Raw genomic sequence first — 14209 nt, forward strand, 5'->3', positions numbered from 1 at the left:
AAAGAGCCTGGAAAAGTGCCCGCCGTGTGGATGAGACTCAATAAATATTAGTTCTCTCTATTTTCCTTCCACAGGTCAGAGCGCGGTGCGGGGCCCGAACCATTCTGTATTTTATAATATTGTTCTGAAAGATTTTAGGAAGTGGTGACTTCTCCCAATCAATGTGCCTTTCTAGATATGTTAGGGGCTCAAGCATTGCTTGTTTTACGGTGCAGCTTACTTTTTAAAAAATTATATTTGGTGGTGGTCAGAATCCCTCCCACTTTCTTGAAACCATTTTATCCCGCGCGGTGGTTGTGGCCATGCATGAGAAACAGCAGGTGGTGCCAGATGACAGATGGTGTGGGAGCCCGTTCCCCGGTGGGAGGGGGCGCGAGCCGGCGAGCAGGCAGGCGGCTGCCAGCAGCTCTTCCCCGCTCGCTCGCGCGCGCTCTCAGAAGCTCCGGGTCCAGACGCACGCGAGGCGCTGTCCCTTCAGCACCACGAGCTCCGGCTGAGGAGGGAGGACTCCCGGCCGTCCTCCGCCTCGTCTTCAAATTGGCTTGAATCTGCTCTGACCCCCAAGAGTGCAGCACAGTAAGTAGGCATTTGTTTTTGATTTTTGGTTTTTCGTTTTAACCACTCCCCAATATCCTCCAACCCTCTACCATCCCTTTCAACCCCGCGACAGCCCTATTCTGTCTAATAATGTTCTATCAGCAGGATTGACACGGGGAGATTCAGTTGTGCTGGGCGTCTGGGGGTGGGGTGGGAGCACCATTAGACTTCCAAGGGAACCAGAGAGGAATAAGTGTGATTTGTTTATTCAGTTGGCAATCTTGCAATACGGGGTTTGCTAACTTTCCATAGAAGCAAAAGGAAAAAAAAAAAAAATTGGCCCTTCGCTATGGAAGACATGGAGGCATTTCACGCCTGAATAACAGGATCGGGTTCAAGCCAGTCCTTTTTTGTCTTAGGAAATTGTATCTCCTATACAACCTACAGATTATGTAAAAGGGTGCACTGCACATGGAGTCGTTGAATGTATTTATTGTGTTTTAGGGAGATTGGTGAAGGAAAACCAGTATAATAAAACAGCAACCAGAGTGGTAAGGTGAAATTTATCACACTGCAGGGTAATCCAAAATAATAAGATTTAATTTTGCGGTCGGAATAAGCTTTCCACTGAGATTACATGCCTGTGTTAGCTCTAGAGTCTTGGATATATTTTTTTAAGCTTGTATTTTTTGTGTGTGTGAGTCTAGGATTTTCCTTGAGTTTCCCAAATTTAAGGGCTGTTGAGCCCTGGGGGCGGATGGCACATTTCGATGATTATAGAAGTTTGAGTGGATGACGGGAACCATGTCAGGAAATCTGAGGGGAGAGCAATGACTCCGGTCTCTACATCGAAAGCCACCGGAGTGGAGCCGTTGAGGACAGCGCCGTTTGCTCTTTCCCCGCCTCCCCTCCCCCCTGTAACTAGACTCCCACTGCTTGCCTCAGGTCTGGGAAGAAAGGCGTAAGGATGGTGAAGCTGAACAGTAACCCCGGCGAGAAGGGAGCCAAGCCGCCTTCAGTGGAGGATGGCTTCCAGACCGTTCCTCTCATCACCCCCTTGGAGGTTAACCACTTACAGCTGCCTGCTCCAGAAAAGGTAAAGCAGGCGCCCCCCTCCCCCTCAGTGCCCCTCCGCCCCCACCTCAGGAAATAAAGCGCCCCCAAACCCTTTCCCTTCCTCATCAGTCAAATACGGTCCCTTTCCTGTTAAGTGCAGTTATTCCCTGCAGAGACAGCACGTCTCGTGTGTTATTTCAGACTGATGGTAAGTGTTTATTCATTTTTTCTTTTTTCTTTTTGGTTCACATATACACACATGGGCAAGGAAAGTAAGCTTTTTAAAGTTTCATCATAGCAGATGAATACTAATAAGCTTCTGAACCGTGACAGGGACAATCGCCTTGATTATCTGGGGGAGGGGTTTCGAAAATTGACTGGTAAGGATTTGAGGAGAGAGAATTGGACGCAGTCCCACAAGCATTTAGTTTGCACCTGCCAGAGCCCTGTGCCTGTGCTAGGAGCTGGTTATAAAAAGACAAATTCCAGAATCCCTGTCCGGCACAGCATCTCATGCACGCATCACGAGCATCTAATGCATACCTGAGCATTGCGAAGGTTACGAAAGCACAGAGGTGGAAATGACTAAATCTCGCTGTGGCGGGGGCGGGGCGGGGGTTCCCGAGAGGCCAGGGGAAGTCAGCTGCGAGGGAGAACATTTGAATTTGGCTTTTAAAGGTGAGTAAAGCCCTTCCAGGTAGACCACGGGAGGAAAAGGCGTTTAAGGCAAAGCGCACGCATGCGCAAAGCATGGAGAGCGCTGGGGAAATAGCACGCCTTGGAGTAGTGTCTCTGGGGGAGGCGTGGCTGGAAATGAGTGACTGGCTGATGGCACATCTCCTGACATGGGAGTGGTCCATGAAGAATGGAGGTGGGCATTTATACAGAGAGATGTGCGTGGGGGCGGGGGTGCGGTTAGCCCATGGACACGGGTGGGAGCAACTTATCATTTAAGATCCATCCGAGAGAAGCTGGGGTTTCGCAGTGGGGGCTTTGGCACACTGTAAGAGAGCTTTGGAGGCAAACCGTGGGTTTCCCTGGCTGAAGCGTGAACAATGGATCATTCCATCTGTTTGATTTCCTCATTGGCGTCTCTAGGAAGGCATTGTGTGTCTTAACCAATTGGCTCCATCCAATGAACAGAAGAGGAGCCAAAGCTAGATAAAGGGCCCAGGTGATTGGCCGGGGGCTGAGTCATCTGTTTTGAAAGTGCAGAGGTTGTCAATATGAGAATGTGCACGGGGGGTGGTGGCCGAAATAATGAAGCCTTGAGCTATCCTGGGAAACTGATAGTGCCTTTAAAAATAAAATTCGAGCGGGCAATTAACACTAACGGAATGCAAAGGGACATCTGCTACGTGCGTGGCAGAGGTTTTCAGATTTGGACTGCGTGTTAGGATCACCTGGGGAGCTTTTGAAACTCCCCAAATCTAGGCCACGCCCCGGAACGATGGTATCAGACTCTCTGGGGTGAGACCCGGGCTTGGTATTAATTAACTCTCTTCAGGTGACTCCTGTGTGCAGCCCAAGCTGAGGACTGCTGTGCTGGATGCACATCACCCCTGGGAATCCTGCAGTTTGCACTCGTATCGGTGAAAAATATGAAGGAGCAGAGAAATTTGGTTAGTTGTCCAAGCTCTGGCGTTTGAGCCAGCCATAGCGGAAGTTGGGGAGAAGGGAGGACCATCTCTCAGGGTTTTGTGGGGCTTCAGGATCGGTCTCCATTCGTCCAACAGCTACAGCCTTGAAGAGCTGCATGTCCCTGAGAGGTACGCAAGGGAAAGGGACTGTGGCGAGGAGGCCACTTGTCCCTCTAACCCCTCTGCACACCTGCAAGTCATCCAGAAACACAGTGGCCTCCGTCTCCCCTTCTTCCCCTGCCCGCCCGTCCCTCCTGCCTTTAAGGGCTTCCTTCCCTGCTAGAGAGAGGGGACAGGCCTGACAGCTCCTGAGCACCCAGTCCAGGTGGACCAAAAGCCATTCCGGAGCCTGAAAGGCAAACACCCTGGGGACTGGAAAGGGAGCCCGGTGCGTCCTGAAAGGTGCAGGCCCCACACCGCAGACTCCCTCCGACGTTCGTGATAAAGGCTTCCTACGGGCGGGCCTCAGTGTCCTCCTCTGTGGAGTGGGCCACCAATCACACCTCACAATGGTCAGACCACGGACGGTGGCTCATAGGTACAGTGCCTGGCACAAAACCAAACGTAAGAAAATAGTAAAATGACCATTTTCAAGTGCTCTCTAAATGCTAGACGCTGTTCTCAGCCACATGTACACACGCGCACGCACACACTACACGCACACTACACACACATGCACGCACACACGCACACACGCACATGCAAGCACACACTACACACAATAGTTAATAAGACTCAATAAAGAAGTTATTTAATCTGGTTTTTAAAGATGATGAAACTCAGGCGCTGAGTGGAAAAGTCACTTCCCAAAGCAATATAGCTGGTGAGCATCTTGGCTACGTCTAGATAACAGAGAACCCAGGTGGTGTTGTTCTAGATGATTCCGCCTGGGCCGGAACAGCGAGCCTGCTGGCCTGAGTGTCCATGGACTGCGGCTCGAGGTTGAGCCCAGCTGTCGCCTCACGGCGGGACCGGCGTGAATTCTCTCCTCAGTCGGGCCTCTGTCGTCTCTCCTCTCAGTGGGAAATCGTGTTAGCCGTTTTCTCTGCCAGTGTTTGGGTTTTACCGTCTTTGCATTATAACCTTTATATTTTAACACGTCTGTTCTGACATTAGAACAGATGTGTTAAAAGTGAATCCCACTCAAAAAGCCAGGTGGATCTTCCAGATGCTTAACTGTCAGCGCAGACAGTTCCCCTGGACACGTTCCCTGACCGCTCATGGTTTCAGCCAGGGTTCTGCTTGTCATTCTGGAAGGTATTCTTTCGCTCATCCACTCATCCAGCACACCTCGTTGGGCACCTTCTATGTGACGGGCACTGTGCTGGGCGATGCACACCCACCGTGAGGAGTCGGACGCGGCTGCTGCCTTTGTGGGGCTTCCAGTCCAGTGGGGGAGAGGATGCCAAACAGGCCACCACACAAATAGAAGTGCAGACACCAGTTGCGAGGAGGGCTAATACGGACAGAGTAAGGTGCCGTAATGTAAAAGAGGCTAAGACTTCAGGGGGCCTCGTTACGATGGGAGGGTGGTCAGGGGACATCTGAGGAGGAAGCTCCGCCAGAGGTGGGTTGGTGAGGGGAGTGGGGGACAGAGGGACCAGCATCGAGGGCATTGAAGGAAGAGTGAGGAGGCCAGGTCGCCTGGGCTCACTGAGTGACCGAGAGAGACTCGGAAGATGGGTGCCAGTTCACGTGCGGCCTGGTGACTTTTTTTGGACGGGTTCAAAGTAGAAGAGGGAAAGAATCAGATTTCTATTTTAGGGAGCGTCCTCTGGCTGCTGTGGGCCACCCGAGGGACAAGGGACCCCTGCTTGTTTCCTAGGCTCTTCTTCCTCTTTCCTCCCAATCGATGCTCCTGGAAGCAGCAGAGTAGCTGCCCCCGCAGAGGTGGCCGGGTTTCCTGCAGCACCCCCGGGAGGAATGGGGAGAATAGAAACGGGTGGGAGCGGGAGATCACGCAGAAGGCCACGGCCATGGTCATGACGGAGGTGGCGGTGGCGGTGGGAATGGGGAGCGGGTCATGCAGATGCGGTGCCGTGCCACTGAGGGGGTTTGCCCACCAGGCCTGAGGGCCCTGGCTCTGCCTCGTCTCTGAAGTCCTGGCATGCAGTGGGTGGTGGGAAACGCTAGCTCGAAGCCTGGCTTAGTCCCTCCCCTTGACAGCGTGGGAGACAGACTTGAATCTTAGCAGTTGGGTGACTTTCTCCCGGCTAGGGGGGGGCAAGCTCTTGAGGAGCTGAAGCATCAGTCTGCAGACACCCAATTTCAGGGCATGCCTTCGGGGCCTTGCTGCCTTTGGTTTATCTGAGGGACCACAATAACCCAGATGTCCCCACAAACCCTCTGTGGGGTCACTGTCATTATCCCCATTTTACAGATGTAAAAACAAGCTCGGAAAGGTGAAATGCTCTCCTAGGACACACCGAAAGCAAACAGTGCAGCCAAGATGTGCAGGCAGGTGTGCTGGGAGGTACCGGCCAATGGATGGCAGGTCTGCAGAAGGCAGGCCACAGACGAGCACAGCCCCACCTTGGCAAAGCCCCAGACGCATCGTGCATTTGGCAAGCCAGCTGCCAGGCTCCGGGCAAACGGCCCTTTCCTTCCTATTGATTACTAAGTCTCGACACATCCCAACTCACCTGCTCGTGGGAAGAAAGGAATGTAGACATTTAGAGATCAATTATCGATTTTGGCACACTTCGTGTTTTGTGTGGTAGTCGTGCACTGTGTAGTCCTAGAGACCTAGGTTCAAGTCCCAGCTGAGCTGTTTTCTTACTGTGTGGCTTTAGGTGAGTTGCTTAGCCTCTCTGGGCTTTGGTTTCTGCCAGCTGTAAAGTGAGCGTGGGATTTACCAACAGGGTTAGTGCAAGGGAAAAGCATGAAAATCGTCTAAAGGCGGCACAGGCGGTTCTCATGGATGCAGCTTCCTTCCCTTCACTGGGCTTCAAGAATGTGTCTCCTCAAGCTGACGTTCTTGGGAGCTGACTTTAAATGTGAAACATGCTGAGAAAGATGAGGTTTCGAGAGCGAGATGCAGGGGCAGGGCCGGGTGGACCCAGAGAGGTGTGGGGGGTGGAGGAGACGCTGTTCTTGTGACTGAGTCCTGTGTCCCTTCTCGGCCTCTCTTGTGGCTTCAGAGAGAGTTTCTTTTTCTCTCTGAAACACAGGATCAGAGAGCCGTCAGCCTTTCCCTGGGGAGTCGTGGACACGCCCATCTCTGCAGGTTCCGGGCTCACGGAGCCCCTCGTCCTGCTTCTCAGAGGTTCTCAAGAGATGAGTTATAAATCGCCCTGAACTGGGGGAAAGGCTCTGAGTAGGCTATTCCAATAAGTACATAGAAAATGAGCACTAGGCATATGAAAAATTCTTTATAACTTAAAAGCATAATTTTAAAGAAAATATAGCTTTCTACCTATCAGATTGGCCAAAAAAAAAAAAAAAAAATCAACAGTGCCTAGTGTTGCTAACGCTAGCGATAAACAGATCTCAATATACTCTTGCTGGTTACGTAACCGGGTTCAGTGTTCTTCGGATGGTGTTTGGACATTGTTTACAAAATTTAAAGTATACCATTTTATTGGTATGCTTCCTACCAAGAGGAAGTTATCCTATGGGTATAGTTTTGCAAGCTTAAAAAAAAAAAAAACTGGAAACAACTGGAATGTTCCATGAGAAGGAACTGATTGGATAAATTGGTGAGAAGGAACTGATTGGATAAATTGGTGGGAAATAAGTGATTGCTGAGAGCATGAGGCAGATTTGCTAATGCGGCAGACACGTCGCTCAGTTAAAGAGCTTTAACGAGTGTGGCGTGGAGCGATCCCATTGGTGGAAACACGTGTGTATGTTTTATTATAATTCGCAAAACACCGTCAGAAAGACGCGCAAGAAACCATTACATGTTTACGATGTAAGAATGGGGAGGCGAGGCCGTTTGAAGAATTTTATTCTATAATTTGTAATGCTTTTTACCACAAGCATGAATCAAATTTTCTATATTTTAAAAAAATTACCCCAATTTCACAGACGTGGAAATAGTCTCGGAGAATTTAGGTGACTTGCTCGCGTTCGCACACAGGCCACCGTGAAGTTAGCTAGTGTCCCTACCTGGACACTAGGGAGGGGTTACAGCTGTGCAGCTGGAATTCAAACCTTGAGTTGCTGTGTGACCCTGGGCAAGTTTATAACTACTCTGACCCTCCAATTCCTCACTGATGAGATGGGAACAATAATATCTTCCTCAGAACTGGTTCAAGGGCGAAAAGAGCAAACACACGGGGACCGTTTACCACAGGGTCTGGCACAAAGGACGTGCTCGATGCAAGCTTATGATCCTTGCTGTCGTCACTGTTCTCATCAACTCGGTCCCCGGATCCTCCTTCCTGGAGAGCACAGGGGCTGGCCCCGGGCCACAGGGAGAGTTGAGAGGGGACGTGGACTGAGCCTCTGGACTGTAGATGGTAGACCCGGTAGCAGAGCCGGGGACCTCCACTGTGATATTCTGGCCCAGGCAGTGAGCTCTGCTCAGAGCAGAAGGTGCTGGAAGTTCCCGGGGAGGATGGTATGGAGACCCGCTCACGTTGCCACGTAGACGGAGAGTCGTAGGTGCATTAGGCTCGCTGGTCTGTTTGAGGCTCGTCCATCTGCCCGAGAAAGCAAAGGCTCAACAGGGAAAAGAGACTTGATCCCGTGCAGTGAGCCCCAGACTGAGAACTGGCGGCTCCATTGCAGCGTCCCGCCTCTGGCCCCGTCTTGCTGTGTAGGCGATTCCTTCCCCGCTCTGGGCTCCCATCCCTCCCCCGCTCTGGGCTCCCATCCCTTCCCCGCTCTGGGCTCCCGCCCCTCCACCTGCAAATCGCTGGGATTCAACAACACCCCACCAATGTCCTTTGAGCACTGACATCTTCCCTTGTGTCCTGGGCTTAATACTAAGCTTCTAAAAAAAAGGGAAAGACCCACACCCAAAGAGATGGAATGCGGGGTGAGGAGTGAGGGGGGCAAATGGGAGCGCGTTCCCCCCAAGCACTCAGACCCATGGGGGCAGCTTCCTCTGTTCATTCATCCATTCGGCCGCATTTGCGGGGCCTGCGCTGTGTGCCGGGTGCCATGGGATCAGAGTGTGAGCGTGATGATTCTTGAACGATGACCTTCCTGCCTCGGTGGCACTTGGATCTGAGCCAGAAGCCCAGATCTGCGTCGTGGTTGCCGTGTGAGCGTATGAAGGCATCGCTGCTCCCTGTCGCTGTTCATCTGTAGAATGGGGATAATCACCCCACCTTCCCCGCGATGGAGAGGATTCGCTGAGATACAGAAGTAAAGCTTACGGCACAGTGCCAGGCACACAACAGGTACCCCCACACGGCATACTATGTTACCTTCACCCCTATGAAAGCATTAGCTTGTTAGCTCGTTTAAAAAACAAACAAACAAACAAAACGTGCTAGCTAGGAAAGAGCACGGCGACCTTGCGTTTGCAGATCAGCTCAACCGCTGGCCAGTCGTGTCATCACAGGCAAGTGACAGCCCTCCGAGGCTAGATTTCCTCATCGGAAACACGGGCATCATAATAATTTTAAAGCAGAGACGCGAGGATTGGGGGGGATGTGGTAAGGAGCTGTGGGAAGGAACTGAGTGGACACGCCTCAGAAGGGCCCCACGCACAGGGCCTGGCGCGTAGTGGGTCCTCGGCCGCCAGCCGTTCACTGCCCTGCTCTGAACTCTCCTCTCGGCTGTAGGGATGAGCCGAAGGATGCGGCTTCCGTCCGTTTCCGGCCTGTGCAAGTCCAGCTCATAAAAATGCAATGTGGCTCCTCATCAGCGCTTCTGCGCTTTTATTTATTGTCCCTGCCCATCCATGTGGGGACCTCTTCATTATTGATAATCCCGGGAAGTAGTATTTTAAATTTTTATGACCTGCACTTGGCACCATCTGAACCACCGTGTATTATCTGGCCTTGCCAGTGAAGGGGGGCTACGTCCAGCTGCGGGGTCCTTTCAGGGTGAATAATTTATCCCATTCTCGCAGTGCCAATGATATCAAATGATGTTCTTCGGACCGTCCCCGACAGGACAATAGGGCTGATATGTAAATATGAAAAGAAAACCAATTTATTTCTCTGCCCAAAACCACGATGATATTTTAAAATCTGGAGGAAGTTCATTTTTCAAATATATGTAAAACCCCACTTTGAATAATAAAAAAGAGGAGAAAGAATTTTTCCTCTCCTCTCTTCATCCCCGCCCCCCGCCCATTTCTGTTGTTATTCGAGAGCCCAGGGCTCTGTTTTGATCCATTTTTTTTTTTCAACTGCTGAGAATTGAGACTTTCTTTGCAAATTTATTTCCTCTTTCTTTGCTTACGCAAGCTGATTCCTCCAAGGTCCAATTAATAATGATTGGTTAACGTTTCTCGTGCCTTCCCTTCATAGTACTAGAAACTGACTGTTCCTAGATCTCCTTTCATAGAAGGAAGATTTTTCTGACTTCACTCCATGGGAACAGACGCCGAGCTTCATGGCGCGCCTAATGGCTGGCTGATTCCCACAACTTCTCCCGCTTTCTGCATCTCCCCAGCGATGTCCCCGGTGACAGAGGCCTCCCCTCTACCTGTAATGCACATCTGGGAAGCCATTCTCTGGTTTATAACCCTTCCTCAGCTCCTCACTGCTCTCAGGTTAATCTTCAAGATGCCCCTCAAGTCACCTGCCCTGTCCTCTTGCCACTCACAGCCACCTCCGTAGTTCCCCCAGGTGCCAGCCTCCTGGGTGTCAAAAGGAAGATGTTTGTGACTTCACTTGTGAATGTTTGCTGGTACGTGCTGCTCCCTTAGTCTCGAAAGCTCTTTCTCCTGGGTTTGGAGACGTCAGAGTGGGGACCAGGAAGCTGCCAGAGATGATAGTGCTCTGGACTGGGGCAGGGGGCAGCAGTGTAACCGAACAAATAGCCCAATTCAAGAGAAATTTTTGAGGCAGTGGGAGCTGGTGATGGCATGGATTTGGGGACCGACGGATCGAGAAGGATCATGGGAGATTCTCATACGCGGTTTGACGTAAACGATGGCGTGGATAATGCCACTGTTTTCTGATCTGAGGAATGACATGGGGAAGCAAATGTCGAGGGCAGATGGGCCATGGGTACGCTGCATTTAGGCGTGTCGCCCCAAGGGCACACGTCCAGTAGGGCGAGCTGTGTTCTGGGCGAGGTCCAAACTGGAGATGTAAATGTGGGAGTCGTGAGGATGGAGACAGACTTGGGAGGGACGCGGACACCGGTGGGGGGGCTTGTGGAAGGTGGGGGGTGGGGGAAGGAGTGCCCGTGACCCGGCCCTGAGGAATTCCATCTTCGAGAGCTGAAGCAGAAAGGGGAACAGTGTGGAGAGGAAGCCGAGGAGAGCTGGTCGGTGAGTAGGCAGAGAACCGAGGGGGAGACTGCCGTGGGCCCCAGGGAAGAGGAAGTTTCAAGGAGGAGCGAGAGAACACGCTGTCACAGCCCCCCAGGAGGTCAAGGGAGATGAGGCCAGAGAACCATCTATTCGTTCCAGGCAGGTGGGCCAAGACCTGCTGTTGATGCGGAGTGGGGTTCTAACGAGCTAACACTGTCACAGGGGCAGAGGTAAAATACTACGTTGTGACCTGTTGCTTTGGAGGAGATGTGGCTGAGCTCAGGAGAGGAGCAGGTGACTGAGGACTGGCACAGGGTCCCGTGCTCACCTGTCCTGTGGCCTGGGTTTGAACTTGATGGTTGGAGGAGTGAGGCTCTGAAGCCAAAAGAATTGTTTCCATTCAAAAGTCAAACAGGGCATACGCAACATCTCGGGCTCAGGGCCGAGTGGGACGTGGACTTGAAGGAGGCTGTGGCCCCTGCTCTGCCTAAAGTCTGCAAACGAGATGCTTTTAAAAGGCGTATTTAATGTAAAGTCTGTGAGGTTCACCCGTGTGCATTGCATTCCATTTTATGAATAAACCACAGTTTATCTGTTCTCCTGTTAATGGACGCCTGGGTGGTTCTCATTTTGGGGCTATTATAGGAAAAGTGGCTGTGAATATTTTTGGATGTATCTTTTGGTGGACTCATTATATTTTGAGGTGATTTTTTTTTTTCTGGCGCCAAGAAAAAAATCTGTATTGATTTTGTTATGCTTCTTTAGTATTTGGCCATCGTAGTAAATTCTAAAAGCTTTTCAGTTCATTCTTCTCGGAATACATTTGTATCAGACAGAAGGTTTTCACCTCAAGTAACAGAAAACCTAACCCAAGTTGGATCAAGTCCCAAATAGTGTCTATTCGCCCCCATGGCCGTGGAGTCCAGTGTGGGCCTGCCTTCAGGCCAGGCGTGATCCAGAGAGGAGGGTGCCGTCGGGGCCTGTCCCCATTTCTCTGCGTTCCCTTTGCCTGTCACCTCCTTTGTGTCCCGCCTTTGCCCTCGTCCTGCCTCTTCCCTGTAGTGGCAGTGATTGCTTCAGCAACTCCAGGACTCAAGTCCTCACCACGACATCCAGAGGGAGAGTACGCTCTTTGAGAGACACCCATAAATAGCAAGGAGGCCTCTTTCCCCAAGTTCCCAGTCAACACTGCCTCATACCTTATTGGTCCAACGAGGGTAATAGGCACACCTCTTAGCCAATCAAATTTTTTGATCAGAAGGATAGTACTCCCCGATTGGCTTAACCTAATTCGGGACTGTCCCTGCCATCAAAGGAGAGATGGATCCCACATAACCACATGGCTGCCACACAGCAGGTGAGTTCTCTAAAAGAATGGAGGAGGCTTTTGATTAAAGAAGGAAATGGGTGCTAGAGAAGCACCCCCAAAATGTTTATTATGACAATTAGAACAATATTGCTTATAACGACTCTTCATTGTCTCATCCTGACGATAATATATTTTTAGTGCTGTCGCCTGTCTCAACATGTCAGCCACAGCATAGGGGCTTTTAAATTTACATGAAATGATGAAAATGGTTTTGAGCTTTTCGAGAAGCTTTGGGAAAGAAGTTTTTAAAAAAAGAGGGGCCGAAGGAAGGACCAGGAAGTAAATGCTTTGTGACGTTTGATGTGTGATGTGTAGATACTCGAGACCAGTCGGATAGCTGAGGATCTAGGAACGAAGGGACCAAGCCAAGAGACAGTCGAGATAGACTCGGCATCGTGAAGCTGGATTAATTTTCTACTGCTGTGTAACAAATTGCCAAAAATTTAGTGGCTCAAAACAACACAAATGCATTATCTCACAGTTTTTGTAGGTCAGAAGTCCAGGCGCAGACACTGGGTTCTCTGCTTGGGGTCTCACAGGTCCGAAATACAGGTGTCGGCTGGGCTGCATTCTCACCTGACACTTGGGTCCTCTCCAAGCTTGCTCAGGTTGTTGACGGAATTCAGTTACTTGGTTACTTATGGTTGTAGGATTGAAGTTCCGTTTTCTTGAGTGACCCATTCATTGTTGGCTGAGGTCACTTTCAGCTTCTAGAGGCCGCTCTTAAGTACTGGCCGCATGGCCCGCTCCTGTGCCAGCAAGAGAATCGCTCTCCAGTCTGCTATGATGGCGTTTCGCATAGCATGACGTAATCACAGGAGTGACTCTGCCATCGCATTCCCAGGTTCTGTCTACACTTCTGAGGGACGAGGTTACCCGGATGGGGACAGGGGATGGGAACAAGAATCTGGTGGGCCATCTTAGAGTGCTGCCACCATAAAAGGCAAAGCCAATCATCACCCCAGGGCTTATGGTTCGCAGGGCACACAGACTCATTAAATAGGGTTCTATTATGATTATTGCCCATATTTTATAGATGAGGCTCAGACAGCTTCTGTGTGCCCCATGACACTGTGGCACTCGGCAGTCATTGGGGATTATCTGTCAACCTCCTTTCTCCTTCCACTTTGCCTACACTGTGGGGTGGAGTTCTCTAAATGTCCCGGCAGGCTGACAGCGTATCTTGATATTAACCACCTCTGCAAAATATTCGGACTTTAGATAAATAAGATGATACAATAGATTCAATAGATGTTCATGTTTTTCTTTGTGGAAGTCCCGATTCAAATTGAAATTAAATATATGTGCGAAGCCTGTCGGTATAACCCAAACCGTGGACACAACCTAAATGTTCCACTGTAGAGGCTAATTCGATGACTTGTAATATATGCATACACTGAATATTATGCTACATCGCAGAATACAATTGTGTATTCATCTACATGGAAAAAATCTTAGCAGAGTGTTATATGGTAAGAGCAGCTTAAAATTCATAAAGTATAAATCCACCATAAAAAGAATGTATGTTTTTATAAATAGCGAATATATGCATCTAAGAACATCTAGAAAGACGTGACCAAAATTGTCATCTATGGTTGTCTCTTTGGAATGGGGAAGTATTATGGGTAATTTGAAATCTCTCTTTTCTTACGTGTGCTTGAGAGGGATGTTGTTTACTTTCTGATCTTTGTGCCACGTGGAACAAATTTTAGTTCATAGAAATAGAAAGGTTCCAAGCCCTTCCATGCGTGCTAACCCTGGCCGAACGTTTCAGGTGATTGTGAAGACGAGAACGGAGTATCAGCCCGAACAGAAGAACAAAGGGAAATTCCGGGTGCCGAAAATCGCCGAATTTACGGTCAGTTTCTCGATGGTGCCACAGGAAGCGTAAAGGTAAGGCTGGCTTCGGCCAGCTCGGACACCTCGCGCCAGTGGAGCGGGTCCTGCTGGGACACAGCAGAGGCCATTTCTGGAGGACTTCCTGAGGCCACGCCGTCTGGGTCACTGAGTCTAAGCAAATAACGAAAGCTCTGCCTCTTGAGGATGACTTAACGCTGTCTTCTGCTCCGCAATGTTCGGATCATTCGAGACGGTGACGTGTGTCTCATTTCCTCTTCCTCCCCCTGTTCCCATCTCTCTGCCTGTCCATCACAACCCGCAGGAAATGTGACGAAAATGTATGAAGAAACTCAGATTTTAGTCAGCGCAACAAAATACAGTGAA

General features: G+C 50.3%; 1 protein-coding gene across 1 annotated transcript in view; it reads left to right on the forward strand.

The window, feature by feature from the left end:
• The first annotated feature begins 456 nt into the window (after window positions 1-456).
• NSG2 (neuronal vesicle trafficking associated 2) overlaps window positions 457-14209 on the forward strand; it is a 45145-nt gene continuing 31392 nt past the window's right edge. The window contains exons 1-3 of the mRNA XM_006906528.1: window positions 457-576; window positions 1483-1633; window positions 13761-13844. Coding sequence (XP_006906590.1) covers window positions 1505-1633; window positions 13761-13844 — 213 coding nt within the window. The 5' untranslated portion in view covers window positions 457-576; window positions 1483-1504. The remainder of the gene's footprint in view (window positions 577-1482; window positions 1634-13760; window positions 13845-14209) is intronic.

Source organism: Pteropus alecto, unplaced genomic scaffold (genome assembly GCF_000325575.1).
Source record: "Pteropus alecto unplaced genomic scaffold, ASM32557v1 scaffold40, whole genome shotgun sequence".
NCBI lineage: Eukaryota > Metazoa > Chordata > Mammalia > Chiroptera > Pteropodidae > Pteropus > Pteropus alecto.